This window comes from Pollicipes pollicipes, unplaced genomic scaffold (assembly GCF_011947565.3).
Source record: "Pollicipes pollicipes isolate AB1234 unplaced genomic scaffold, Ppol_2.1 Scaffold_4219;HRSCAF=4965_pilon_pilon_pilon, whole genome shotgun sequence".
NCBI lineage: Eukaryota > Metazoa > Arthropoda > Thecostraca > Pollicipedomorpha > Pollicipedidae > Pollicipes > Pollicipes pollicipes.
The window spans coordinates 27,448,114-27,475,982 of NW_023596448.1; the positions used below are offsets into that span (position 1 = coordinate 27,448,114).

The 27,869-nt window shown below is 53.6% G+C and overlaps 1 protein-coding gene across 1 annotated transcript; it reads left to right on the forward strand.

Annotated features, from left to right (window-relative positions):
• Positions 1-1,601: 1,601 nt before the first annotated feature.
• LOC119095098 (uncharacterized) lies at positions 1,602-11,338 on the forward strand (the record flags this gene model as incomplete). Its single annotated transcript, XM_037217988.1, has 3 exons — positions 1,602-1,672; positions 4,932-5,025; positions 10,250-11,338. Coding segments are annotated over 3 exons (471 nt in total), but the record flags the coding sequence as incomplete, so codon positions are not given.
• Positions 11,339-27,869: the final 16,531 nt, after the last annotated feature.

Here is a 27,869-nt window from a genome sequence, read left to right on the forward strand (position 1 = left end):
ACGCCCTCCGAATTACCGTCCCATCCGTCGTCTTGCAGCGGCTCCGCCAAACAATTTGGACCATATGGCTCTGAGGGGCGCGATAACCCACTTAGCTCGACCCGGCCCAAATTACGGAGAGCAATCTTGTCAGCTAAATGTGTTGTTAACTCGTTACGCTGTTGACTGCCTTAGACTTGCCGTACGTCTCCACTGCTGAAGACATATTCAGGTCAGCTTGTTGTCAGGGCATTTCTAAGGCACCGGTCCTACTGTCCTACTTACAGTAGGCCTTTGCAGCTATTAGCTTATATATCTGGGCAGCGAGTGCAACAGGGGCAGCTCAGAGTTTGAATAATGCAAACATGTCCCGCTACCCCGAGCAAAGGTGACGAGAAGCCCTCTCCGAACCTCCACTGGGCTGCATCAGTTGTAGCTCACACATCGAAATCATTAGGAATAAACATTATCGTGCACGATGTCCTAGTTACAGAGCATAAGTCAATGAGGTGACCGAAACATAGAGTCCACCAGCTGTGTCTAGCGCGGTATACAAGGCCGTCACCCCAAATGTAGACAACATATATTGTTCCAGTTAAGCTGTTTTGTTCTCAATCACAAACGGCGCGTGACATTCCACGCCGCTTCACCAACCGGACCGACTCTTCCGACGTCGACTGCATCCAAACCGGCAATCCGTCCTTCCACATCGGGAGAGACGGCGGCACCGCGTCACGCACAGAGCTGTCCGATGCCGCTGTAAGCGCGGGCCAGGCCGGCGGCGCAGACGGCTGTCAAACGCAGGGCTCGTGCGAGCTGCGCCCGTGGCCCGGATCAATGACGAGGCACGGCCGGAGAATCCCGAGCGTCTCCGCCGCCATATAGGGCAGGCAGGCCGCGCCTGGCCCGGCCGAACACCGGTCTCGCTCCCAGCGCGTCCTCCCGAACAAAACAACAGCGACGGCGGCCGGCCGGCACCGTTACGCGGCGGGGCGGGGCGGGGCGGGCGCTCCCGTCGATCTGCCGCCCCATCGGCCGTCCCATCTGCACCCCAGGCCTGCGAAACGGCTCGGTCGAGACGTGACACATATCGGAGTGGGCCGCGCGGCCGCGGCGTCCTCGACGCGGAAGGTCTCGGGTTCGCATCCGGCCGAGGGTCCATCCGGACGTTATGCTGAGGGCACGCCCGCATAAGCCACACTGATGCCTGGACTTAAAGACCAGCGTGGCACAACAAGTAATCATCTGGCTCCGCAACCTGATGTAAAACAGAATAGTCATCAAACATTCAGCCCATTGCGTTTGATTCAGTTATGTCACAATCGTAAAAAAAAACAAAGTACGAGTGAGCACTTATCTCACTTCGTGTTGTCCGATCCTGTCACACCACGCACACGTGGAAGCTGAAACCACATTCTTCTCAACATGACGTCTGTTTCCAGCGTGAGCGCCTGACCATCGGCGCCCGCCCTCTGCCACCAGGCCCTGTCGCACCATGTTCCTGCGGACTGCCTGCCTGCCAGCGCTGCTGGTCGCGGCGCTGCTGGCCGCGCCGGCCAGCGCCGGTCGCCAGAAGCGCTTCGTCTACTTCAACCACCAGTCGGACATGACGGTGGGCCTGCTGGTGGGCGTGCTATCTCGGTCACGCTTCCGTCGCTGCTGCCGTCGCGCAGCTGGGGGCCGCTCCCTGGACGTAAGTCGGCGCCGCCCCAGGGCCCCCGGTGGTGCGGCGCGGTGTGGTGGTGTGCGCTGGGATGGTGCGGTGCTGGGAATGTTGCGGTCTGGGGTGGCGATACAGTGTGGTGTAGCGGTGATGAGGTGGGATGGTGGAGCGCTGGGAAGGTGCGGTCTGGAGTGATGGTACAGTGTGGTGTATTGGTGATGAGGTGGGATGGTGGAGCGCTGGGAAGGTGCGGCCTGGGGGGATGAAACAGTGTGGTGTAGCAATGATGAGGTGGATGGTGGAGCGCTGAGAAGGTGCGGTCTGGGGTGGTGATACAGTGTGGTGTATTGGTGATTGAGGTGGGATGGTGGAGCGCTGGGAAGGTGCGGTCTGGGGGGATGAAACGTGTGGTGTAGCAATGATGAGGTGGGATGGTGGAGCGCTGAGAAGGTGCGGTCTGGGGTGGTGATACAGTGTGGTGTATTGGTGATGAGGTGGGATGGTGGAGCGCTGGGAAGGTGCGGTCCTGGGGTAGTGATACAGTGTGGTGTATCGGTGATGGGTGGGATGGTGGAGCGCTTGGGAAGGTGCGGTCTGGGGTGGTGATACAGTGTGGTGTAGCGGTGATGAGGTTGGATGGTGGAGCGCTGGGAAGGTGCGGTCTGGGGTAGTGACACAGTGTGGTGTAGCGGTGATGAGGTGAGATGGTGGAGCGTTGGGAAGACGAGGTCGAGTGGCATTGATACAGCGTGGTGTGGCGGTGATGAGGTCGTGGCGCGGCGGCATGATGGGGTGCTGGGACACTGGGGCCTGGCGGCGGTATGCAGTGCACCACTGCGCCGGCGGTGCACCACTGCGCCGGTGGTGCGCTGCACCGGCCGTGTTGCGAGCGTCTGTGCTCGGTGCGGACTGGAAACTCTATCAGGGCGTGCCGTTCCCCGGTGAGCGGCAAGACCTGTCGCCTCCCAGTCTCCCCACCAGATCAGCTCGTCCGATGCTCTTGATGGCGAGATTGCGTGGGGCTTATCTGTCTGAGCGGAACGTGACGTGTCCCAGATTCCCCTGGGGTAGGCATCGAAGACGTGGCGTCGGCCTGACCCGGGGTCCGAGCTGCCGGACGCGTCACACTGGCTCGCTGCTCCCAGAAAAATTCATGAAGTCGCTCAGTGCAACGTGGATATAATGGGCTGTTCTATCTTCGGCGTGTCACTTGCATGAAGTCGTAATTTCTTATGACTAACTCAGCCTTAAATAGCTTCCGCGGTGTCTCTTGTATTAAAAGGAGACGTAAAGAGAGAATGAACACCAAGTCGAGTTTTTAGCTCCTATTCGTTCTATTGGTCGGACTTCCTGATTTGCGCAGTGCAGTAGGACACTTGGCATAACTCATGACAGAAACTCATCAGCGGGCGCGTAGGTTGTGACTTATTTGGGAAAGGATATTCAGCCTCTCCAGCTTCGAGGACAACGTGGGCAAATTCGGGGACAAAATCGCCCTCTGACGTATTGACGGGGAGGTCAGCCCATTTAGGCGAGGGTCAACCCATTTAGAGGGGATCCACCCATTTTCCGCCACCCAGCCTCCCCAACTCATTCTGCAAAACTGCGCCCCTGAAACTCCCGAGCCCCGCACGGCACACGCGCGAGTGCCTGGCGACCAGGTCTCGTGCCCTGCCCACCAAATGGCCAGTCTCGCGGCGCTGTCACGCGCGGTGCAGCCCCCAGCGCGTGCTCGCCGGCACGCTCCCAGCTAATCAGCCGCCACCGTTCCTGGGGGTGCTGCTGACAGCATCGGTTCACGTCACTCGAGCTCGCCTCCCCTGTAGATCGCTCGCGTTATTCTTCATTACTGCCGACCACCGTCCTCGCACGGGGACGGGCGGATGCGTGACCACGGTTCATTACGGTCTTGACGCCGATACAGAGCAATGCGTTCCGGGCGTTCGGAGAAGCGTGTGTGTTGCGGTGTTCTGATTGGTCCAGTGCGTGCGGCGAAATGCAGCGGAAGCGGCTGACGTCATGAACCGCATCGCACGTGGTGGGCCGTTTGTGACGGATCCGCCCGTGTCTGTTTGGCGTCTAATCACTTTTTGTGGAGTGTTTGTTTCGTCACTTGTCTCGGCGCTTGCTACATACTGAAGCTGTGTCGAAGCCGTGGGCTGCGTTTATTCTTTCGAAATTTGTTGCCCTATGTGCACGAACTTTCAATACCTTCCCGGATCTCCGGGTCCGTAAATATTTAGCATAGCATATCATTGGTCTCTTTGAGTTTGTCAGGACCTATGGCGTCTGCATACTCTCTTGATGTTTCCATGACGCCGTGTATTGCCTCAATGATCTAGACGCGGCAATAGCATCGGCCCCTCCAACCTGAAACTTGTCCGTAACTTTTCCGGCATTGCCAATAACTCTGCAGTTTGTTAGCACCTTTTGGAATAACCTAATGGTCTGGAACTTGTCCATGGTCTCTGAATCTCGCCCTTGGTCCCTGGTCCCTGGTCCCTGGTCCCTGGTCCCTGGTCCCTGGTCCCTGGTCCCATGGTCCCTGAAACCCAATGGCGGTTTCCGCAGTCTGCTCTTTGATCCGGTAAAACGTAACGTCGGAACTCACGACGAATCACGGCGATCCACACGCCCTACTGTCCGTGCTGAAACAGTGGCTGCTTCTCTGTCCCCGCCTGGGCTCCTACACCGCCCGACCCCATGTCCCAGTCACGGCGCAACCGCCAGTCATCGTGACGTCACAGTCACCGCGTGACCACAGGCCGTGACGTCACGCGTCCGCCCGAATGCCCGACCACACGTGACCTACTGAGCGTGGTGACCGGTGGAGCAGGTTTGACCGCTGTTACCGGTCTGTCCAGTGTCGAACCTGTCCATTGATGACCCTCTCTTCCTCTTGCTTCCCTCCCTCCTCTCTCTCTCTCTCCCTCCCCCCCCCCCTCTCTCTCTCTCTCTCTTTCTTTCTAATGGCTTCTCACATGCCGGCGAGTCCGCCAATCGGTGGCCCCTCGGAGGTGACACTGACTGCGGCACTTTAAAGCTGGGAGCGGGGGGGGGGGGGACTAACCTGATAACTGACCTGTCTGGCTGAGCTCTACCCAGCAGTGCACCCGTCTAACCGTCACCCCACCCGCCGCCGCTCTGGACCGCAGCAAGCCCTGCCTGGTGTCATCTCTGGTATCGATCCCCGACATATTATTCTGTTATATCATACAGGGTTGTGAGAAGTGTCCACTGCCCATCCCCGCCTAGCCCGGCGGGTGCAGTGACCTCTGCCCTTTCGCAGGAGACCCGGCTGCCCTCGGCTGGAGGACTCAGCCATTGACCCCGCCTTCCCGGAGCAGGAGGACCGGCTGCAGCAGTACTTCGCCCACCTCCAGGTCAGCCAGTTGCCCGGTCACGTGCCCCAATCAGCGTGGTGCTCCCCAGCGAGTCAGTGTGACCATTAGCGTGAGATTGCACCGATACTGCAGAGTGCCTGGGAGACATTACCATATCCGCCGTCCCTCATTACCATATCCCGCGCAGAGCTGGCGCCGGATGGCCCGATCCGAGGACCCATTTCGGCCCGCGGGCGTTTGGCGGTGAGTGAGGAGCGCGTTCATTTTTCGCGGCGCCGGGCTGTGTCCGCGGGTAAAGGCAGGCTTGTGCTGTCTGTGCAGCTGGTGCCGCCTTCCCGCGGCCCGAGCTTCTATTAATAACCGGTTGACGCCCCCTATGCGCTGACACCGTCCTCCAAGCGCAGGAGCCTGAGCCCGCCTCTGACGCGACACGGCCCTCCCAAAATCGAGCCCTGATGGCGCCTCTGTCGTGACACCGTCCCCAGGGCGGCCCGCCTGGATGCGCCCCTACCGTGACTCGACGCCGCCCGGGGTACCCCGGGGCCCGGCCGCCGTCGGATCTGATCGATACCGTGGCGAGCTGTTCGCTAATGACGCCCGGCGCCGGGCCGCCTGTGGCGCTGGCAAAGCCCTGCAACCATCAGCTAATAGCCCGCCGGCCCCGGTCAGTGGGCCCCTCCCCAACTGCCGGCGGCGGCCGAGCCAAGGGGTACGCCGGCTCAGACAGGTGGGGGGATGGGGGAGGCGGCGCAGTGTCTGCTGCGGCCGGGGCTGGCGCTGACGTGCGCCACGTCATGATGGTGACGTAGTGGGTCGTGGAGCTCCCGGGCGGGCAGCCAGTTCAGTGGCGGTGCGGGGATGGCGGACAGGTCGGCACTTCTTCTCACAACACGCCGCTTCACCGCAGGGGCAGGGGCGTTTTGATGACACGATTTGGAGTGCTGAGGTCAAGACGGCGAGTGAACCACGCCGTGAGATTGTTGTCTTAATCAGATGAGTCCACTGTGTGCTGCGGTGGATTGTAGACGTGAGTCGTATCTTTATCATAATTAGCGGGCGACAACGCACTGTAGACATCACGCAGCAAAGCAGGAGCAAAAATGTTTCTAGTTATATTCAGCACACAACTGCTTGGTTAGTTTGGGAGTGCCACTCAAATGAGCGGTACGTGAAAGTTTCCGCCATGCAACGTTTGGTGGAAACCAATCAGGTTCATAAATGAATGCACCCATTCTGCAGACGCGCGCCGGGTTTCTCTTTAATATGCCCAGTATCCAGGCCACTTTGAACCCACCTAAGCGCGCGTTGAACTTGGCCGTTTCGAGCATACGTATCCCAACATTTCCGCTGACACTCCAATGATTGCCTGTTATCGCACGAATTCCTTTATTTCGGCACCCGGCGGGCCTGCCTGACTTGACACAATGCCCTCCATTCCGTTGTCGAACTAACGTTCATTCACTGCGTGTAAATCCAGCGGCCCGGTCAATGCGCCGAAATAGCACGCGGCGCAGGTGTGGCACAGGCCCCAATGCGCACGCCATTACCGCCGTTCCGCGATGCAACAATGCAGCCCGCGACTCGGCGTCGGCCCGCTTGTGCGCGCGGGCTCGCCTTGGAACGCGAGACGAGCTTACGTGACAATGGTGTCGCCCTAGCTGGTGGTTTGGAAGGGTTTCATCCTCGCTCTGATGTTCCCCGCTCTCAGACCCCGCTTCTTGCGCTTCGTACACGACGTCGACCCAACAAAGAAATGGCCCCCTTGCAGCCGAAATTTGGGAAATGCCTGCTTAGCTGGGACCAGTTTAAAGCAATACATTTCCATTACGGCTAGTTTCCCCACGTGCAGTGACGTAAACATCACGTGTCAATGATGCGCTACAGCGTACTAACTGGATCGGTAGTTTCGAAATAGCGGGATGCCATGATCAAAGCAAGCGAGCCTTTAATCAGCGGCGTCGTCTGACGCTTTCCAAACCACGCCGTCGTGGGGTGTTCGACAGCTAGAAGCTCATTATCGGTCACGCCAGGAGGTCATTATCGGTGTTCAGAAGCGCCAGCGTGGGCCATCGGCAATCAGGAGCAACAGCTGGCAGCAGGCAGACAGCAGCTCGGCTGGGAACGCCGGACTCAGGGGCAGCCGTCCGCTGCCTACCTCAGAGGCTGTTGTCCGCTGCCTAACTCAGAGGCAGCCGTCCGCTGCCTAACTCAGAGGCAGCCGTCCGCTGCCTAACTCAGAGGCAGCCGTCCGCTGCCTAACTCAGAGGCAGCCGTCCGCTGCCCAACTCAAAGGCAGCCGTCCGGCCGCCTAGCTCAGAGGCTGCTATCCTATGTCTAACTCAGAGACTCCCGTCCGCTGCCTAACCCAGAGACTCCCGTCCGCTGTCTAACCAGAGACTCCCGTCCGATGCCTAACCCAGAGACTCCCGTCCGCTGCCTAACCCAGAGACTCCCGTCCGATGCCTAACCCAGAGACTCCCGTCCGCTGCCTAACCCAGAGACTCCCGTCCGATGCCTAACCCAGAGACTCCCGTCCGCTGCCTAACTCAGAGACTCCCGTCCGCTGCCTAACCCAGAGACTCCCGTCCGATGCCTAACCCAGAGGAACTCCCGTCCGATGCCTAACCCAGAGACTCCCGTCCGCTGCCTAACTCAGAGACTCCCGTCCGCTGTCTAACCCAGAGACTCCCGTCCGATGCCTAACCCAGAGACTCCCGTCCGCTGCCTAACTCAGAGACTCCCGTCCGCTGCCTAACTCAGAGACTCCCGTCCGATGCCTAACCCAGAGACTCCCGTCCGCTGCCTAACTCAGAGACTCCCGTCCGATGCCTAACCCAGAGACTCCTGTCCTATGTCTAACTCAGAGACTGCCGTCCGCTGCCTAACTCAGAGACTCCCGTCCGCTGCCTAATTCAGAGACTCCCGTTCGCTGCCTAACTCAGAGACTGCCTTCCGCTGCCTAACTCAGAGACCGCCGTCCGCTGCACACGGCGGCGGACATGGCAAGCCTGCTGTAAGGTCACTGGTCAGGGGTGACGGCGGACACTGACGTCATACGTAACGTCACACATCGGACACTGACACCAAACGTGACGTCAGACGTCGGACACTGGTCAGACATGACCACAGCTGCTTTCACAGCTTGTCGATGCCGGGTCAGAAAGCTCACGATATGTACCTTGGCAACTGGCCTCAGATATTGGAGTGACGCATTGAGCAGCTCAGGAGTTGTAATGCGAGAAAGGTTTGACGGTCGGCTGCATCTACGGGCCGGCTCGTAATCCCACTGGCCACTGGTTGACTCGTTGCTTAGCAACAGTAAAGCCGCGTAATTGTGACAGCACATGTGATCTTCATCCTCTAACGGGACCGGCACACGGCTGGAGGCCCGGGAGTTCAGAACGTCGAGCCTAGCACAGTTTGAAAGGTGTATCAGTTGTTTGGTATACACCGAATATTTAAAACCTCGAACTACCGCGAATGGCTAATGCCCTGAGAATAAATTTCCCACTGGGGTAGCTAAAAGCAGCGCAGGGATCAAACCTGCCCGCTGTGGTAGTGTCTACAGCGTGCGGGCGTGCCGAGAAGGAACTCAAGTAAACAAATGCGTCCCATTTTCGTACCTCATCCCCGAGAGTTTCAACGACGTCTGCATCCTTGTTGCATGTCGGGTTTGTATGTAAAGGGACAGCTGTTGCACCGCGCAAGTTTAAACTGAGATTCTGCAAGACCAGGCGATGATGAGGCTTCTTATAAATTTCTTGCTGATAAGAAGTTTGCAAGTAAAACGAGGCGTTGCCTTAACGATGGGTCTCGGAGCCGTAGAGAGTAAACGCGTAAAAGGAAAACACAAGCCTACACTGCCGATACAGCTAGCATATTTCAAGTAAAGAAGAACATGCCTGCAGGCTACGCTTATTTAAGCTTTTAATGATATATGCATTTCAACCGTATTTTCTCCTTCTCCCCTCTCTCCATTTCCAACTCGTATTGTCCGTTCTGCTCCCCTCTCTTTCCTTATTCTCTCACACCGTCTCCCCTCCCGCCTCACCTCGCTTCGCCTTGCCTTGCCTCGTCTCTCCTCTATTTTCCTCTTCTCTCCTCGCTCCACCTCCTCTTTTTTCTTCCCACGCACCTTCTCCTTCACCTTCTTCTTCTCCTCCTGTTGTCCTCTGTCCTCTGTTCTCTGCCATATGTCTTCTGTCTTCTGTCCTCCGTTCTTCGTCTTCTGTCCTCTGTCCTTCGTCCTATGTCCTATGTCCTCTGCCCTCCGCCCTCTGTCCTCTGTCGCCTATCCTCTGTCCTCCCTCTGTCCTATCCTTTCCTGTCCTTTCCTGTCTTGTCATCTCGTTCTTACACTTATCACACATATATATATATATATATATATATATATATATATATATATATATATATATATATAGTGTGATATATATTATATAGATATATGATATATATATATATATATATATATATATATATACGGCTGTAAATAGGCGCTGGCGTGCCACCAGTGCCTATTTCCGTTCCAAGCCCAGCGTCACTGGCATGCCACCAGCGTCTGTTTCCGTTCCAGACTTGCGGTTCGTTCAAAGCAGCAGCGCCATGCCGGACTTTTGCGCCTGGTCTCGTGCGGCAAACCTCATGGCCGCGGCGCGTCGCACGCTGTGTCGTACTATGCCACCCAGCGTGCCTGTCTGAGACCGGTGTTGCCTCCACAGCGCGCGCTGTCCTGAAGAGTTCGTGACGTGCCATTGCCACCGCAGCGTCTCGTCCGTGCGACACTACGACACTACTTAGCCGATCCCCTAGCACACCACAGTGGCTTGGTGCTGATCCCAAGTGGCCGCGTCACACTGTGTGACACTGTGCCACACTGCGTCACACCGTGCCACACTGCATCACACTATGCCGCACTGTGTTGCACTGTGCCACACTGGGCTACACTGTGCCACACTCCACCACACAGGGCCACATCTTGTGCCACAGTGAGCCACAACGCGTCACACTGTGCCACATATTGCGCACACTGCACCACACTGGGCCACATCTTGCGCCACACTGGGCCACATCTTATGCTCAGCGAAGGAGGGGGGGGGGGGGGGGGAGGGCTCCAAGCTGTGTCGCCCTGTGCCACATCTTGTGCATCACCCAGCACTGCGGTTCCCGAAGGAGGGCGAAACGACACCCTGTCCCTCCACACGCTGCAGGCACCAGAGGGGCATCGCCACACCATGACCCGGGCGTCCTTGCCGTGCCGCAGATCCCTGAAGGGCCGTGCCAGCTGCGCATCCTCTGCGAGCTCGCCTCCAGCCCCGAGGAGTACTTCCCGGCCAGCGAGATCCTGCTGAAGGAGCTGGACCTCGGGGCCGGCGCCGAGGTCTTGCAGAGCGAGTCGCGGCTAGCCCGCCTGCTGACCGCCTCCAAGGTCGGCTTCAACAAGGGCGCGCGGCAGTGCAAGGCCGACTACGGCGCGTGCCCCGTTGGCGCCGACGACGCGCTCAGCCGCTTCGGCCTCAAGGTGTGGCAGTACCTCGCCTCCAAGCTGAACATCTCGTTCAAGAACTAGCGGGCGACGCTGGAGGAGCGTCCTTAGCAGAGGCGCGGGACGGCGGAGGAGATGGCTGCGTTCGAGGCGCTCCCGCCGACCGGATGAGAGGCAGATGCCAGTGGCGGATGTAGGGCTCGGCAAGCTGTCGGTCGACCGGTGTCCAACCGACGGCTCGTGTCACGTGCGGCAGAATTGCTCCTCCTCTGCAGGGTATTATTTTCACGTGCGGATGTGTGAGTAATTGTGTGAGTAACGACGTGAGACAAGTCGCGCGTGTTGATATTTATTTGCAAATGGTGAGTGTTTGACGATGTAATTGATCTATGTTGCGGCCGTTGGACCCGCCGGGTCCTGAGACGATATCGTGCTCCACATTTAAATGCGTGACAGCAGTCTCTTGTTCAGTGTTGGCGCAGGAGCATAAAAGCGTGCTACGCAGCTCATTAAGGCTAACAAGAGACCGTGTCTGATTATTAATGATTTGCAAAAGTTGCTGGAATGCTCATAAGCACACGTTTGGCGCCGATGCTAGGTAGAAGTCTGTAGCAGGATCCGGATGGATGCGACTAACCTCATGCTGAAGTTGAAGTGCTCATCGCCCACATTAGGCACTAATGGACGTGAATGTGGCATTCTGTGTGAGCTGTTAACGCGAAAGTTGGACTGTGTGGTGTGTGTTCGACTTTGTTAGTGTTTGAGGCATTACAACGGCTGGGACCTCGGTCGGAGCCGGGTTCATCAAACTTAGCCAGAAATGTCGTGGGAAGAGACGCTTTGAAAATAAACGCTCTGGTACGCAAAGCTAGATTGTCTCACAATCGGTGACCTTCGCTCGAAATTTGACATTGACTAACGGTGGTCCATCACATATAAACTCGAATAGCTCCCATGCTTGGCTTGGCGCCCATTGCTAATTGCTTGCTTGCTTGCAATTGCTTGCTTGCTTCCCATTGCTTGCCAAGCAATCTGTCCCCGGCACCCCAAACTCACCCCCCAAGCTGCCCCGCTCTAGCTCGTAGGGATTTTGGCTTAGGAATTTTCGACGCGCAGGAGTGCTCACGTACAGAACTGTCGTGCAATGCCACACAGTGCTGCAAACAGGGCTTTTGTATCCGCACGATGCAGCCGCACGACCGTCACGAACCACTTTGACCTCTGCGAGGAGCGGTCACGTGACCTTTCTCAATCAGTCGATCCCAAGGATGCGCCCGTTCTGCCATTCATACGTACCGCCGCTGGATTATGACTTTATCATCTTTCCACCACGACGTTCTTTGAATGATATGACCCAGGGAGCGATCGAAAACACATTTGATGAAGACAGGCCGCTGTCTCGCTCCCCCAACTTGTCAAATTTTGTTCTCCTACAAACACTCACGACAAACTTCGAGCGTTTGTCAACAAGCATATGTGGAGGAGCAGTCAGTATTTCACGGTCCATACTTCTGCCCGCAGCCTTTGCTGACAGCGCTCCCAGCCGTGCCTCAGCAGTATTCTGTCACAGAGGCGCCCGTGGAATCGCCGTCAGAAAGCCGTTTCCGCCAGCGATTTCGCCCGCCTCATCCCGAGGTTATCCGGGGCGATATTGCAGAGCGCTCAGTCAAACCCCGGGATCCGATTCACTGCCGCTGGCACGCTTCCTCCCCCGGAGATAGGAGCTCAGCACGCCGCAGGGCCGCGCCACGGGGCGACTGATCGCTTCCTGTCGTGTCGGTCACGCATGGGCGCGCTCAGGAAAATGACTGAGGAGGAACCGACCGGCGACTCGCTGGGGAGGGATGAGAGCTGATACCGCCCCGCAGCACGCTGGCGCTTATAAGAAACAGGGAAGAGATTAAATGTTTCGAGCAAAAGGAAGTCCTATTTTCCAAACAACGTAATCTGATACCAGCGCGGAATAATTTGCCTGGTCGTGACCTTTTTGTACAGAAATATACGGAGCATTCCGTTTTCCCTCACTACATGGCCTGCGCGTAACTCCATCTAGTTACGTGAGTTACCTAATTTTCCATTTAATCTCGTGCCCTCCACATGAAGGCAATGATATTGTGCCCAAGGCTGTGCACATCAATCTGCAATGACCCGTAGGCAAACGGAAGAGCCGCACCTGTGAGCAGCAGAAATGTTGGCCGGGTCACCGCGTTGCTTTGCGGTCGCCATTTGTATGGTGCAGATCAATACCCCACCTAATTTCTTGCTGCACGCTTGCAGCGACGGTGCGCTGTTCACTGAAGTAAGGCCTGCGCCACCTGACAACAACGGTCACGGTAGTAGCCCATGATGATAGCAGTATTCGAGGCGGTGTTAGCGAGTGCTGCCAGGCCCTTGAACGAAATTATGGTCGCCTCTTATCCGGTTCTCTTCTTTCCAAAGCAAAGCTCGTGCGGCGCACTTCCACGAAGGAGCCATCTGGAGAGGCTTTCCATCTCGGATGACAAGTTCCCTTGCGATACTGACGTACCAAGGTTGCCCCATGAGGAAATTCTCAGACAATATGTCCCCGCCACGTACATGAACAGCTTGCTGTATGGTTCCGACTTCCCACATGACGAAAGCTTTCTGCATAAGTCGGCTATGGCGCGAGTGATGCTGAAAGCATACTTCCCTAGAGGCAAAACTTTCCGGTGCTAAGTCTCCCTGAAGTCAACGAACACTGAAGCGAGATACACTTCACGGTATTCTTAGAGGACTTGGCAAGGCAACAGTGAAGATAAAGTTGTTCAAGACAATAACAAGTCATGTTCCAGAGAGGAGCACGCGGATGTGTATTCGGTGCAATTGTAGTTTGCGACAGCACAACACTGGAAACGCCTGGGTGTGTTCATTACATTTATCAAGTAACTCACGCTGCCGGGATTTAGTGTAAAATATCCCATGAAACATGGCTGCCGTCATCTCTTACCAACAACGTGTCTGAGCCGCGCGGTAGAATAAATTACAACATGAAGGATTCGTGTGATGTAATTAAAGATAGTGATGAATGTGGGATGTTACCGACACGGGAAATGGACCATACGTATAGCTGGCTAGGATACTAGACAGTCCAAGGCCGACCTGTGTTTTGCAAGGTCTGTCGATTGAGAACAACGTAGCGGAAGTATTCTCGCGGGATCTTTGACTGCGGCTTTGGTGTGATCTTAGCATGGGTTAGCGAGATGCTGAAAGATAGCGTCAAGTACGTATATGGGTTGATCAAAAAGCTCGGAGACCGAAATATACAGTAAACCACCTCCTTTCACAGCGTGCCTCTTTTCCGCAGATGCGACTTTAAAAACCGGAAAAGGCAAACGCCATGAGGCAAAACCAGGCCGTCAGTCAAGAACTGCAGCTCCTCAAAACCACAGCTGCGAAAGGCAGTTGCCATAGCTCAGGCCAAGTGAAGAGGTGCGCTGTCGTGCAGAAGCTGGACACCCTTTGCCAGCTTTCCTCACTTCTTCTTTTTGATGGTCCCCTCAGGTACACCATGAGACATACTTAGTAATACTCCGTCATTGTTCCCTGGTTTGGTGTACAGTCGACCGTGATGATACCATAGAAATCCCAGAAATTGTCGCCATCACTGCGTGCACAGGCCTGGATGCGAAACTTCTCCGGAGTGGGAGACCCTTAGTGCTTCCCCTACATGCTCGTTCGCTTTGACTCGGAGTCCCAGTGGTAAAGCCATCTCTCGTCCCCTGCCACCGGACGTGAAACGAAATGCACAGGTTTAGCTTCGAAGGCAGCGGAAAGCTCTCACTCAGTGCAGCCTTCTGATGTCAATCGCGTCGGTTCAGGTTTTAGAGCACTCATCGGGAAGAGGCCTTGCTCTGGGGTGATCACGGACAATCGTCCAAGCCGTGCCAAATGATTTGCGGAGCTCAGTTGCAATTTCTGTACTCTTGATCAGCCCACCTTTTAAGATCTACTCTTCTACAGCCTCGAGTAGTTCGGGCGTTGCGGCATCACAGCCTCCCCCTAAACGAGGGGGGGGGGTTAGCTACGTTCACGTCCACGTCCACGTCCACCTGCGAAATGGTCGGATCACTCATCCACCGTTGAGAAACGGGGGTTGGTTCCTGTGTACACATCAACCAAAAGCTGGTGACTTCCCTTGGCACGTTGGCTCTTCGTCAAAAGTTTTACGGTCGCTCCTCATTCAAGTATGCATGCATCGTTCATAGCCGCTATACCATTGCCCTTGAGATGCTGCAGTTCAGCGTGCTTTAGCGGCGGAGAAGCGAAATTTTGTACTCTGCAAGTAAAAGCACGTGCTTTCACTTCGTGATGCAAAGCATACGCCACACTGCCAATACATGCTCGGATCTGCGGACTTTTGATCCACTCTCAATGTGGAATTCAGTCCTCGTACAAGGGGTTAAACACACATTAGACAATATCAGGTTTTAGTGAGCAGGGGAAGACTGGAGGGTCGCTTTGATCGCTGGATGGTCTCAGACATTCGGCGCGCTTTTCACCCCAGGCCCGCTGGTACCGCCAACGTCTTTGAGCGCCTACCTGGAGATCAGCTCTAGTGATCACTGGCCATGAAAACAGCCACAAAACACGATCTTTGGGCTGAATGGGGTCATCAAGCGTAAGTGATAAACATCGCGTCCTAAAACACGATCTCTGATCACGTTGAAGGCCGCAGTGCTTCGCAGAGCTGCGCATTTTCAGATGTTCATATCACATGTTCGCGAAGTCATGTTTCAGACAGAGACGCGTGGATGGCCCGCGAAAGTACCACCTCCGCTATTTAAGGCTCTTCCTGCCGGTGCGTAGGTTGATCGCGTCGGGGGCGAGGGGAGGGGAACCCTTGACAATTCAACGCCGTACTCCCGGACGGTCCTCTCCACTCCAGCCTTAAAGCGCACTTGACGCTGGAGAGCAGCAACTCCATACAATCATCGGCTACCAAGGGAGCCCTTTAAGACTCCTCCAAAGAATCTAGCGGGGTCAAGGGTCACTGAACCAGCGAGCCGACAGGGCTCTTCAAGCTCCCCGGTATAGGCGTGCTCGTTTACTGGAGTGGGACGGCGGAAAGTTGGCTCGAAAGGGTGGCGGCTTAACTTGCGATCAATAGCCAGGCTCGTTACGTAAAATTTATTTCACCTCAGATCTAATCAAGTGCGTTTTTAGATCTTTCCCTAGATTTGAAGTGGAAGTTATGTGATTACTTTCGTGAGTAAAATAAGAGATAATATCACGCTACTGGTTATCTGCCATCGACGAAATAACGCACATCACTTATACCAACAAACGCCGAAGACCCATTTGTGCTACGTCACTTTATATATCCTCTTCTCACACCGACTAGTCCCGCGTGTCCAAAACTGATATTGCTCACATCAGACGTCAATAAGCATTAGGAACACCAGCGCGGATATCTTTCATGACAGCTTTAGTATTTCTAGAGTTCGAGCCGTCAAATATGTATGTTTTAACTCGATAACATCTTTACGCAGCCTTGGGACGTGTCATGCACTTTTTATGTTCGTGCCTCTGTGTATTGTGTATCTATTGCATTTCATTCGCACGACTTCGCCTCTTAGGAAAGCGCTGCTCCGTTGGCGATTAAAAACAAATAAAGAACTTATAGCTAAGCATTGACAATATATGTTCTTCACGTTGTCTTTCAACAGCAAAGGCACTATGGCTCCAATTTTAGCTCGGAAAAGACAAAGTTGATGCATTTTACCCCCTATTCGTGTCGATTGCTCTCCTGAATCCAAATGAAAACCAGTGTTGCTGAGTCCGACCGTGATAAGTGCATTCCCCACGAGTAAACGCTTGGTGTATTTCGGCCTGACCCACACTCTCCACAGCTCCGGTATTTAGACACAATATCCCCTGAACGTCCGGCACCGAACCCCCGCGAGAGAGGCACCTGACACTGTTGACACTTGTGACTCGAAAATTAACTCGCTCCTCCTATGCGCTTCCGACCATGCCAGGCTGGCTTGGTGCTCGCAGACACCGCCGCTCGCGCCTCGCCCACTCACCGGCCGCCCAGTCCGCGCTGTCGGTGTCGACGGTCAGCGCTGTCGGTGTCGATGATGCGCGCAGTCGGTTGTCGACGGTCCCCACGTCGGCCTGCCCGCCGTGCCGCCGGCCGACCATCGACTGCCGCGTCGGCCGCACTTCGACGCGTGACGTCACAGCGTCGGTCAGGCGCGTCGCGAGCCCCCCCCCCCCCCCCCCTGAGAGGTCCCGCTGGTCCAGAACGCACGACGAGTGTGGCAACGAATGGACCACGCGGAGGCCGTACATTCTTTGAAGGCGTAGGATAACGCCATCGCCTTAAAAAATTGCGGATATACTGCGGCCGCGCCAACACCAGCTCCATTTCTGCATAGCGATCTTCCGTCTTAGGAGTGCTGGCGGCGCCGAAGGGGTGGACGTGTCGGACAACGGGGGAGTAGTGTATCGACAGTGACGGACAGCCACGTGCGTCCCCGGGCGGTGCGTCACCAGAGGGAACCGCGGTCGGGGACCGGGGGCCACACGTCTAGAAAGGGGATACACGTTCAGAGCATCATGCGAGTTCGAAATATGCTGTAATGACAGTCTGACATCCTTATGGTCGGCTGTCTGGAAATGTTACACACTCTCATCGCGGGAAGGAGTCAGCTGTACCGTTATTTGATGACGTAGTTAAGCTTGATGCTCGTTAAGGATGGTCCCGACCGTCGCTGAAAGATAGTGCCAAATGACGGGCATAGACAGATCTGTAATGCCCAGGAGCTGAACAAGTTCAAATAAATTTCTGAAGAAACTAAGTTAAAATGGACATTGCTCCCAACATCCGACAAGTGCCCTCTTTTACACATCTTATTTCTATATCAGTTTTTTCGTTTTCACCTGGCCCCCTCCCTCGCCTCACCCCCACTCAGTCCCAGCTGCCTGCCAAGCATCCACCACCTGGGATGCCCTCGACCGAAACTAACATCAAGAGCGGGCATGCGAAATGTTTTCACCGACGGGCTCCGGATAACAAAGGGGGATCCCAACGGCCGGCAATCGTCCCGCCTTTAGTTCCAGTTCCGAAGTGATGTCTGTCTAGTTGGCGGCGACAACTAGGCTGAAGGTGACGCGCGCCAGGTGCGGCCGATCCAAACTAGCCGGCACTGCCACACTCTGTTCTGAGACGCGCGATGTAAAACCGCCCAGCTAGCACGTTCTCACAATTCTACTGGTACACACCAGCAGCGCATCCAGAGCCTTGGTAAGGGGGGGGGGGGGCACAGGGTTGACAAAGGCCCCCGACAGTCAAAGGGCCTCCCCAAAAAATCCGTCGGATATATATATATATATATATATATATATATATATATATATATATATATATATATATATATATTGCACATTTTCGCCCTCAATAACTGGAATACGGGCCAGACGCTACGACGAGACCAATTTTGCCTGAACTTTGTAGTAAATAAACTGTCAGAATCACGTGTTTAATGACAGCATGAAATAAATTGCCGGCGCTTTTCATTTTACAATGGTTTATTGGACTCTTTTTAAACTGATAAACCTCAGAAACTTTCTCAGAATTTTCATCTGGGTTGCATAAAAATAACAAAGATTCCGCGAACGTAGATTGAAGATCAAAGGGATCAACAATTTATATTAACGTGGCAAGGCCATGTTTGTCTCGAATCTTCCACGTTCAGTCAAAATTGACTAGTGGCGCAAATTATGTAGGGTATTTTTAAGCATGCGCGCTCGTGTTTCTTAGAAAAAGCTCGACACCAGGTGTTGCAGTCTCGGGCCGAGCAGCCCCGCGGCTTACACTAGGCCGTGGCCAACCGGTGAAAGAAATAAGTGATACGCCTGAAAGAAGAGCCTTTGAGCGCTTCCGGACACCAGATCGTAAATCTAGAGATACCCCTGGCGTATAAATCACCTGTGCATGTTTTAGATTGATGATCAAACGTGTCGGTCAACAGCATCGAGAAATGGTGCTGGAATCTGGTTGTGCAACTGGAAGAGAGAAGGCAAAATTTATATTTGTCATGTTGCTCTCACTGCTAATATGTTCAAAGAACATCCCCAAGTTGTGCAAAAAAGATTCACCTAGCATAATCATTAGATCTTACGAATAAATTTTGAAAGACAAGCAGAAACATCATTTTACTTAGATGGTCACTGTGCGTTCGGCGCCCGCCCCCTGGCGTTTTTTTTTTGCGGAGACCAACGCCGTTCGGTTAAACGAAAACTGCGAAAACTGCGAAAACTCGGTTAAAAAAACCAAGTCATCGCTATCCTTACTCCCCGAGATAACGGCCGTGTCATTGGGACTTTATGACGCAGTCAGCTGCAGGGCCTATGTAGCTCCACCAACCTCTCACTCTCGCGAGAAGGGCGGGAACCGCGGGGAATCGAGCTCCACACCTTGTGGTTTCTCAGAGTGCGGTAGTTAACGCAGGTGGGTGAACCACTGCGCTATCAGCACTCGGCGCGCAGGCTCAAACCTTTTGATGGTATTTGTTTCGCTACTCCATTCTACAACACTAGGAACGTTCTCAGGGAAACATGGGGTGGCCCTGTGCGTTTTGAACTCATTTCGACCCACGCCATTTAGCGCTAATGAGACCCTTATTTCTTTGCGGTACAGGAACCCCTGAGTGCAACACCACGGGGCACATTGTTGTCCCCAGTCAAGAGCTGAAGGGCAAATTCCGTCGCACCACAGTGTGCTCTCCAGCCGCCATTCTAGCGACACGGGGCGGCATCCCCTGGCCGATGTGGGGGCCCTCAGAGGGAGACATCATATCACATTGGTCCGCTCTCTGACACGGAGGCCTTCTGACCCGCGCAGTTGACGCGGGATCGACGCATGAACCATCACTGACGCAACAACATCCCTGCTCACCACAGGTGGTTAAAGGGCGGAAGGCCCACTGTGGCACAAAACACACGGCACTGCGGGCCCTGACCGGCACGGGACTCTTTTATTACCTCAATGTGAGCACTCATCATTAGTTATTGTTCCTTCAATTGTCCGAGAGCCCGAACAATGCAAGAGACCCTCTGCTATTCGGGCTCCCGTCCACGGCCCTGTTGATAAATCTTCCCCCGACTGATTCGAGGCCCCTTGTTGACACAGAATGCCCTGTTAAGCACTGTGAGATGGGCCCCCAGAGCTCAGACCAGTACGAAGCTGACTGCTCGTTGTTCGTGATCCCTGGCCGAAATAGAAGAACACTGTCCTAGGGTCCCTATCGGTGCAAGAGATCATCTTACTGACATTCAAGATCACGGCCATATGGACGGGGGTCCTTAATGTGATCTACGGCCGGCCCTTCAGACCCTTCAGCCAAACCATCTGGCCCTTGACCTTTGGTCTCAAGAGACTCTTCGGCCCCTCTCCGGGTCCCTTCAAACACCGCTCCGACTCGGGGCCACTTGCCGCCACAGGGCCCTTGTTCGGCACAGTGGTCCCTAATCAATACAGGAGTCTCTCATTGTGTCAGGGGCCCAAAAATGGAAAATCGCGGAGCCCGGCCTCGTTTCTGCTTGAGAAATGGGTCTCAGGGCTCAGACGGACATGGAGCCGACTGTTCGGTGTTCGTGACCTCTGATCTAGCTAGACATGCTCATTGTCTCAGGGGTTCCTAAAACGTTGCAAGAGGACATCTCAATGATACTGCAGGTCACGACCCTACGGGCTGCAATTCTCGATTTGACCTACGGCCAGTCCTTCGGGCCCGTATACCCTCCAACCGGGCCTTTGATAATTATGTCTGGTAGGCCGCCTGGGCCTGTCTTCGGGCCTCATCAAACACTTCCCTTGGTCGGTTCGGGGCCCCTGCGAGCACAGGGCCCTCTGTTAGGCGCTGTGGGCCCTTGACAGATACAGGGCTCCCGACCACATGGCGCTGTGGCCCCTGACAGATACAAGACCTCTGGCCCCGGTTTTATAGCTGATTGAGAAGTGGGTCCTCAGGCCGATACCGACACCAAGCCGACTATGTGGTACGGTGGTACCTGACCGACATATAGGCCCGTATCAACTCAGGCGGTCCCGATCAGCGCGGAGTCCTCTGGCCGTTATTTGAGGGTGTGTCTTCGCAGGTCCCCTGAATAACATTCCGATCAGCTTGCCCTTAAACCCTCTAATTGGGCCGTTGATTGTCGGACCGAGTGGGTCCTCTAGGCTCTTTGGCCTTCCTCGAATACTGCCTCCGGCTGATTCGGGGGTCCTTGACAACACAGGGTCCCTGTTAGAGGCTTTGGAGCCCCAAGCAATGTAAATCTCTGACTCCGGCCTTATCCCTGCTTGGGAAAACGGGCCCTCAGGCCAAAGCCGCCACGGAGCCGACTGCGCGTGTCCCTGATCAGCGCGCAGGGCCCTCTGGCTTTGGTATTTGTGTGCTCGGCCCTGCGGGCCGGGACCCCTGAATGATGCTTCTGGCTGGCTTTTCGGGACCTTCGGGCCGTCAAATGGGCCCTGGATAGCAGGTTCCAAAGGGCCCGAGGGGGCCCTTGGAACCTACTAATGGGGACATATGCCCCCTGTGCCCCCCTTGCCTGCGCTACTGGAGCATACTCTGAGTGCAGGGCATTGGTGGTCTCTGACCGACGTAGAGGCCTTCGTTGTCCGAGTGGCCTCTGATCGGCGCATGAATCCCTCTGACTGACATTGTGGGCTTCCGCCGCCCACAGGGCCTGGCCCTTTAATGCGACCTCCAACCGGTCCCTCGCACTCGTCGGGCTTTCCAATCTGCCGTTGATCATCCGTCCCAAGCGACCAGAAGGACCCCTTGCGACCTGAGGACTCTATGCCACTGATGGTAATGGAGGGGATAAAAACCCATTTTGGGAAAACTGCGGAGACAAGCCCCGTGGTTATACCCAGGTGCGTCATTTTAGGATCCTTTCGGAGGGAGGGGCAGAGCACCCCTTCGCTGAATTGAGCACCCCGTTCTCTTCTGAGCCCTTTGACGTCTAGAAGCAAGAAGAAAATACTGAGTCGAGGAATTGTAGTCAAATTCTCTCAACGATTGGTACACTAGGTACCTGAACGCATAAATACTATAATTATATCCACTCTATATCAAAAAGCATCCGTCGAGTGAAACAGTGGAAGTCGAGTGGAAGACCGCAGCGCGGCAGTCTTAAGCGAACCAACCCACTGGAGCCCGTTCCGCGTGCGGCGCCGCCCCGTCCCGCTGGAGCCACTCTTCGTCCCGATCGATCCCGCGGAGTGGCATCAAGGCCGCCGAGAAGGGTATCGGAATGGTTGCGGTCTATTGCCGTGGGTAGCGACGTAGCGCTCTGAGGTGGTCCTGATGAGATAGTCACCCTCATCTCATCACCCTCATAGATGATGATGAGGTAGTCACCCTCATGATGATGATGAGGGTGACTGCTATCTCATCACCCTCATAGATGATGATGAGATAGTCACCCTCATCCTGAAAGAGGCATCTTACGTAGAGTCATGATTTGACGAACGTGAGATCACTGATGGCTGTCATCGCTCTTACCCCGGCTTGCCATTGCATGGTCATTCGAACAGTCTTGTCAGCGCTCTTGACTGCGCAGTCTTGACAGCGCAGTCTCGACAGCGCAGGTCAGCGCAGTCTTGACAGCGCAGGTCAGCGCAGTCTTGACTTTGCGATGGACAAAGTCAACACACAACAACACTAAACAGTGACACTTATCACTGTTTAGTGAGGCGTGAGTTTAACTATTGCCTGGGCTCCGCTGTATAAACGGTGACTTCACATAGACACAGTGAGTTTATTTCATCTCTCTACGACTTTGCGAGCCTGATGTGATGTTAAAACCGTGAACTTGCGACGCAATCGGAGCATTTCATCCACTACTCCATGCTCTCGCAGAAGAGCAGGGATACCTCGGCACGTCTACGTTTACACGACTGGGAATAAGAAGAAATTCCCTTTGCTCTCTCATTTGTAATGTAATGATTGCTTTCCTAGCGCCATGAGTGAAACTACAACGTGGTGAGATCGGGAGAGCCGTTAGTTTCAAAGGTTTAGTTCAAACCTGTTTATTGAGTGGATTTCTGGTACGGGCGCCCGCGCTGAGCAGTGCTTGTCTGGAAAGCCCTAACCCGATTTTATAAATCCGGGTCGGCGGCAGACCTTTACGGAAAAAGCTTAAAGCCCAGTTCCCACCTTTTCCGGTCCGGAAAACTGGGAGGCATTGCCCGGTATACCGGCCTGGAATGTCTGGCGGTGTGAGCCGGGCGGAAGCTGACGGCCGCCAGCCGGTCGGCTGGCGTCCCCCCCCCCTACCCCTCCCCCCCTCCCGGCCGGCAGGGATCCGACCTGGCCGGCCGGGGAAGTGGGCTTCAAGGCCGGTTCCCACCAATTTTTCCGGCACGGAAAACCGGCTGACCGATCGGGCGGAAAAAGTTGAAATTGTTGCCAGATGTGCAGAACGTATCTAAATCTCGTGAACCGGGATCTCTTTATAGCAGCACTTGTCCCGGCAAATCACAATAACACATGACGATACTTCCGAACTTACCTTACAGAAAAACATTCGAAAAACGATACTTTCATTTGTAGTTATTTTTTTGCATAAAGATTGCGGAGGACGACATTCAAATAGACAATGGATGCATCCATATGCTGACTAAGTCCATGTTGACATCCACAAGCTGACATATGTCTTGCTAAGCAATGTTTAAGGTGGTGCGCAGTTCTCCGCGCCAACATGCGAAGAGTTCCTTTTTGCATATGGAAGCGTACTGATAACCGTGTAAATAACGTGCATCATGCCTTTTTATATCTGCATCCTAGCAAACAACTTGGTCCTAAGCTAAGGTATGTGTGATAACCTAAAGCAAGCTAAGGTAAGCTAAGGTATATATATATATATATATATATATATATATATATATATATATATATGATCTTAAAATAACAAGACATGCCGCATTGCAGCATAAATGACAGGCAAATGTCGTACGATTGCACATGTGTAAGTTAAGGACATGCGCTCCATGTTCTTCTTTCATCTCTTGTATCTGTAGTGGAGGAAAACCAAGCATTCTACGTGACCAACGGTCACTTAAATACTGTGTAAGTCTGCACGATTCGATGCATACCTGTCTCATCAATGCCTGGATAGTTCTTATCGTCTATTCGCTTAGTCACACTTCCAAGCGAAACGCGCGCTTCAGAATGTATGCCCGGTCCATTGCGGGCCTTTCGCTGGCGCCCGGCTCGGTCAAAGTTGAACTGAAGTCCATTTGCCCGGCCAGCCCGGTCGGACCCCTGCCGGCCAGTGGGTGGATGCCGACCGGCCGGCCGGCGGTTAGTCCCCCCTCCCCTCCCCCCGGTTTACAACGCTGGAGGCATTTCGGCCCAGTGCGCCAGCGATGCTTCTCGGTATTCCCGACCGGAAGAATTGGGGTGCGGCGGGCTTCAGCCTAACTTTGACCGGGACCGACGCCGGCGAAAGCCCCGGAATGGGCCGGGCATTCATTATGAAGCGCACGTTTCGCCTGGAAGTAAGATCAAGGGAACAGGCGATAATGCAAATCATGCTGGCATTTGTGAGACAGGTATGCACTGAAGTGTGCTGACCTACAAATGATTTAAGCGGCCGTTGGTCGCGTAAAACGCTTGATCTGCTTTTACTGCATGTACAAAGATGAAAGAAGCACTTGGAGGAGATATCCTTAACTTACGCCTGTATAATAGTACAACATTTGTCTCTTATTTATGCTGCTGCGTGACATTTCTGCTATTTCAAAATCATATACGATAGTTGTCTCAGATCAGGAACACGTGATTGGCAAGGATGTAGATATAAAAAGACGTGATGCACATTATCTACATGGATAAGGCAGTAGTATTAGTCTTGTTCCTCGGAAAAACCGGGAGCATAGACATATAGTTCGGTTAGAGACATTAGGTTACCATATCCTTCACCTAGAGATATACGTAAAGTCTCCCGGTTTTTCCGAGGAATGCTACCGTCTTATCTATGTGACTAATGTTCCTCGCTCATGCATTGAACAATTTACGTAATTATTTACACGGTTATCAGTGCATATTCCCATGCAACAGGGAATTCTTCGCATGGTGGTGTGGAAAGCTGCACACCATCTCGAACATTGGCTGGGAAAATACACCTCAACATATATATGCACCTATCACCTATTCTAAGCGACATCCTCCGAAGCATTTCTACTAAAAATACTACACCTGAAAGTACCATTTTTCGAGAAAAAAATTCTATCGAAAGATAACCTCAAAGATGTCGTTACGTATTATTGTGAATTTATGTGCAGTTGCTGCCAGGCTCCATCAAAGGATTCAGGTTTACCAGATCTAGATGAATTCTGCACACCTGGCAACAATTTCAACTTTTTCTGTTCCGGTCGATCCACCCGGCACTGTTTTCGGGCCGGAAAAGTTGGTGGGAACCGGTTCGACATGGCATCTTCCACCTGCTCCTGCTACAAAATAGAGGGTCGAAATGTGGAATCAATGCATTTTTGTTGCGATGTGTTCCGGAGTAAAAGCAATATCGGGATGGCTTCAATCGACGTATCCGAAGAAATCTCACCATAGGCACAGTTTGCGCGCGCTTAGGTTCTTCAATATGGTCATATTTGTATTACATCCTTCAACCAATACCTCCTTGTATCATGAGGGTCGATTATTTTCAGCACGGGAACTCAGAAGTCATCAAATCATCAAGTTTGACAACACTAATAACCTTATTCCTTGTAGAATAACAAAGAGAATGGATGGATGATAACGCCATGAATGCTTCTTAGGTCATTTTCCACACATCAGCAGCAGCATAACGTCAAAATTTCAAATTATAAAGCGGTCCGGAGCCACCAAAACGTATATAAAGTGACGCCTGTATCGAGCATTTCCGGGGAGCAGCTGCCTGATCGGTTTCCGGTGTAAAAGGTGCGCAGAAACACTGTCACCGTCACTTGCGATGATAAGCACAGCTTGAAACGACGAGCATTAACAATATCGTTGTCCGTCCCGGTGGCTCAGATGGTTAGAGCGCCTGCCTTCCGATCCACGCACCCAAGGCAGGGTGGGCTCGAGTCGCTTTAAGGTGCTCGCTATTTGCCTTTGACAGGTATGGCCTGCGGCCGGTGGCAGCGGTCGCGCTAAAGGTCCGTTGACGTCAGAGGGCAGGACGGACCGTGCTGAGCATTGCGGCACGTTAAGCTTTCGCCACTAAATTCTGTCGTTGCCTGGAATTGCGCGATCGAATGGTGGGGCTCAGGGCTCATACAATAGGCACTGCTTAGCGTGAGCGCCGAGCCCAGAAATCCATCCATTCAAAGGGTTCGGATCAAATTTTTCAAAAGTTTCCTCCATAATAACGAATGACGAATTATTTGAATATAACGACGAACGGTGAAATCCTGCAACCAGGTTTTCCCCCAAAATACATCCGTTCGCCGTACATGATAGGATGAGATGCTGCTATTGACCGCATGAAGGAAAAACTTTCAGTGCGGTTTGAGGGGAATGGCTGGTGAACTAGTTAAATCGGCATGCATGTTAAAAAAGGTATAAAGGTAAGCAAAATATAAATGAAATCTGAAGAAGGGGGCGGGGGGAGTTAACATTGTTGGCACCCATCTTGAAGAGGGGGAACTTGTGTTCCCTGTATCAAGTTCAACTGATGTTTGTGCACGCTACGCCTCCAAATGCTACCACTGATGAGACGCCTCGCTTATTTCGCGGGCTTCGCAGCAGTGAGAAGTTTATCAGAATGACAATTATCACCCGGTATTTTCAGAATCTTCAACTGAAGCGCAGCGCAGCTTGAGATTGATGACTTCCACATGCTCCGTCCAAAATGCCGTGAGTGTTGGTGGTGCTCATTACACAGACAAGCGCAAAAACGCGCAATCGAGGGCGCGCAGCAAAACGCGCCGTTAGGGCGCGTGGTGTGCTTGATGAATGTGATATTGTTCAGTGATTACTGAATGCTTGATGTGTATATAGTTGACGAGGCACAAAAAATGTGTTTCGAAAAAGACTATCCAACTTCAAATATGTAAACGCAGGCATGAAAGTACAGCCAGCACGATGCGCCGCCTCGGATTCTCGAGAATGGGGACTCACAGCACTGCTTACCTTCAATAAGTATTCATTCTGATTTGATCTATGCAATCATCTTACGTCGGTCTAAAAGCATACTAAGTTTGCGTGAAATGACACCGAAAATGAAAGCAAGTTTTCATCACAAAGTATCGTCTTTAAGTGTTAATGGTTTCCTTCACATTTTTCTTGCCCGACAGGAAATATCGCTAAATTACGTCGGCGGACGAATGACGCACTCGCGGTTAGTCCCGTGCCTCAAAGCATGTCACGCGTTTCTGAGAAAAGAACGACTGCTTCTTGCCATGCCAAACGACTTTGCGCACACGCACACACCTGAGGTGCAGTTGCTCGTGCGCCTATTACACAGCTCAGATCCATGACCTCTTTATCAACATATTGGTCCTTGTGCCACCTTAGAACTATAATTCTTCAAAACTTTTCAAAATCACTACAACAGGTAAATCGCAACCCAGTTCCGTCAATGGGCATCGTTTCCGCTCTTTATGTTGGAATTCTTGACCTCCCCCCCCCCCCCTCACTTCCCGCCGCCCCAACATCAGGGCATCAGGCAATGCCAATCAGACTCGACCAGCGGCGACCCTCGTTCTTACGAAAGCGCACACCGGACCAAAGCCGCGAACCAATCGCCTCATCCGATCCAGCGCTGCTAGCTCAAGCCTGATGCGTTCCACATCCGCGGAAGTCATCATCTAGCATATCGCGTGTTCATCACTCGGAGGTCGGAGCCAGCCACGGCAGCGTGAGCCGCGGATCGCACCCTGGTTCCCGGGCACTACTCACGCGGATGTCACTCGACAAGCACCAGCCCCACTGCTGCAGCAGCGGATTAGGGACGCCCGGTTCAGAGCACTTCGGATTACGGAATGGCCTAAGTAGGCTTAAGTCAGTCGAGTAGTGATTTAGCTTATTTCAAAGGAATTGCATAGAGTCCCCTATTCTATGGGAAAACGATCAGAGCCGTAATGGATCCTGTAAAATTTCCATATCCTACAGAAAATATATGATTTGCATGGGATCCTATAGGATTCTCATTTCCCATGAAAATTGAATGGGTTTCCGAAGGAATCTTATGTCCTGTAGGCTTCCTATGGCATCCTATAGTAAATCTTATAAAGATATTTTGCTAGGAGGGACTGGGAGATCCTCTAGGGATCCTCTCTTTTAAAAAGAGGTCTGCAAGGAAAAACGCCGCCAGCAACTGCGGGGGCACCGACCTGGTCCCACACAGCTGCCTTGCCAGTGTGCTTCTGTGAAAAGCA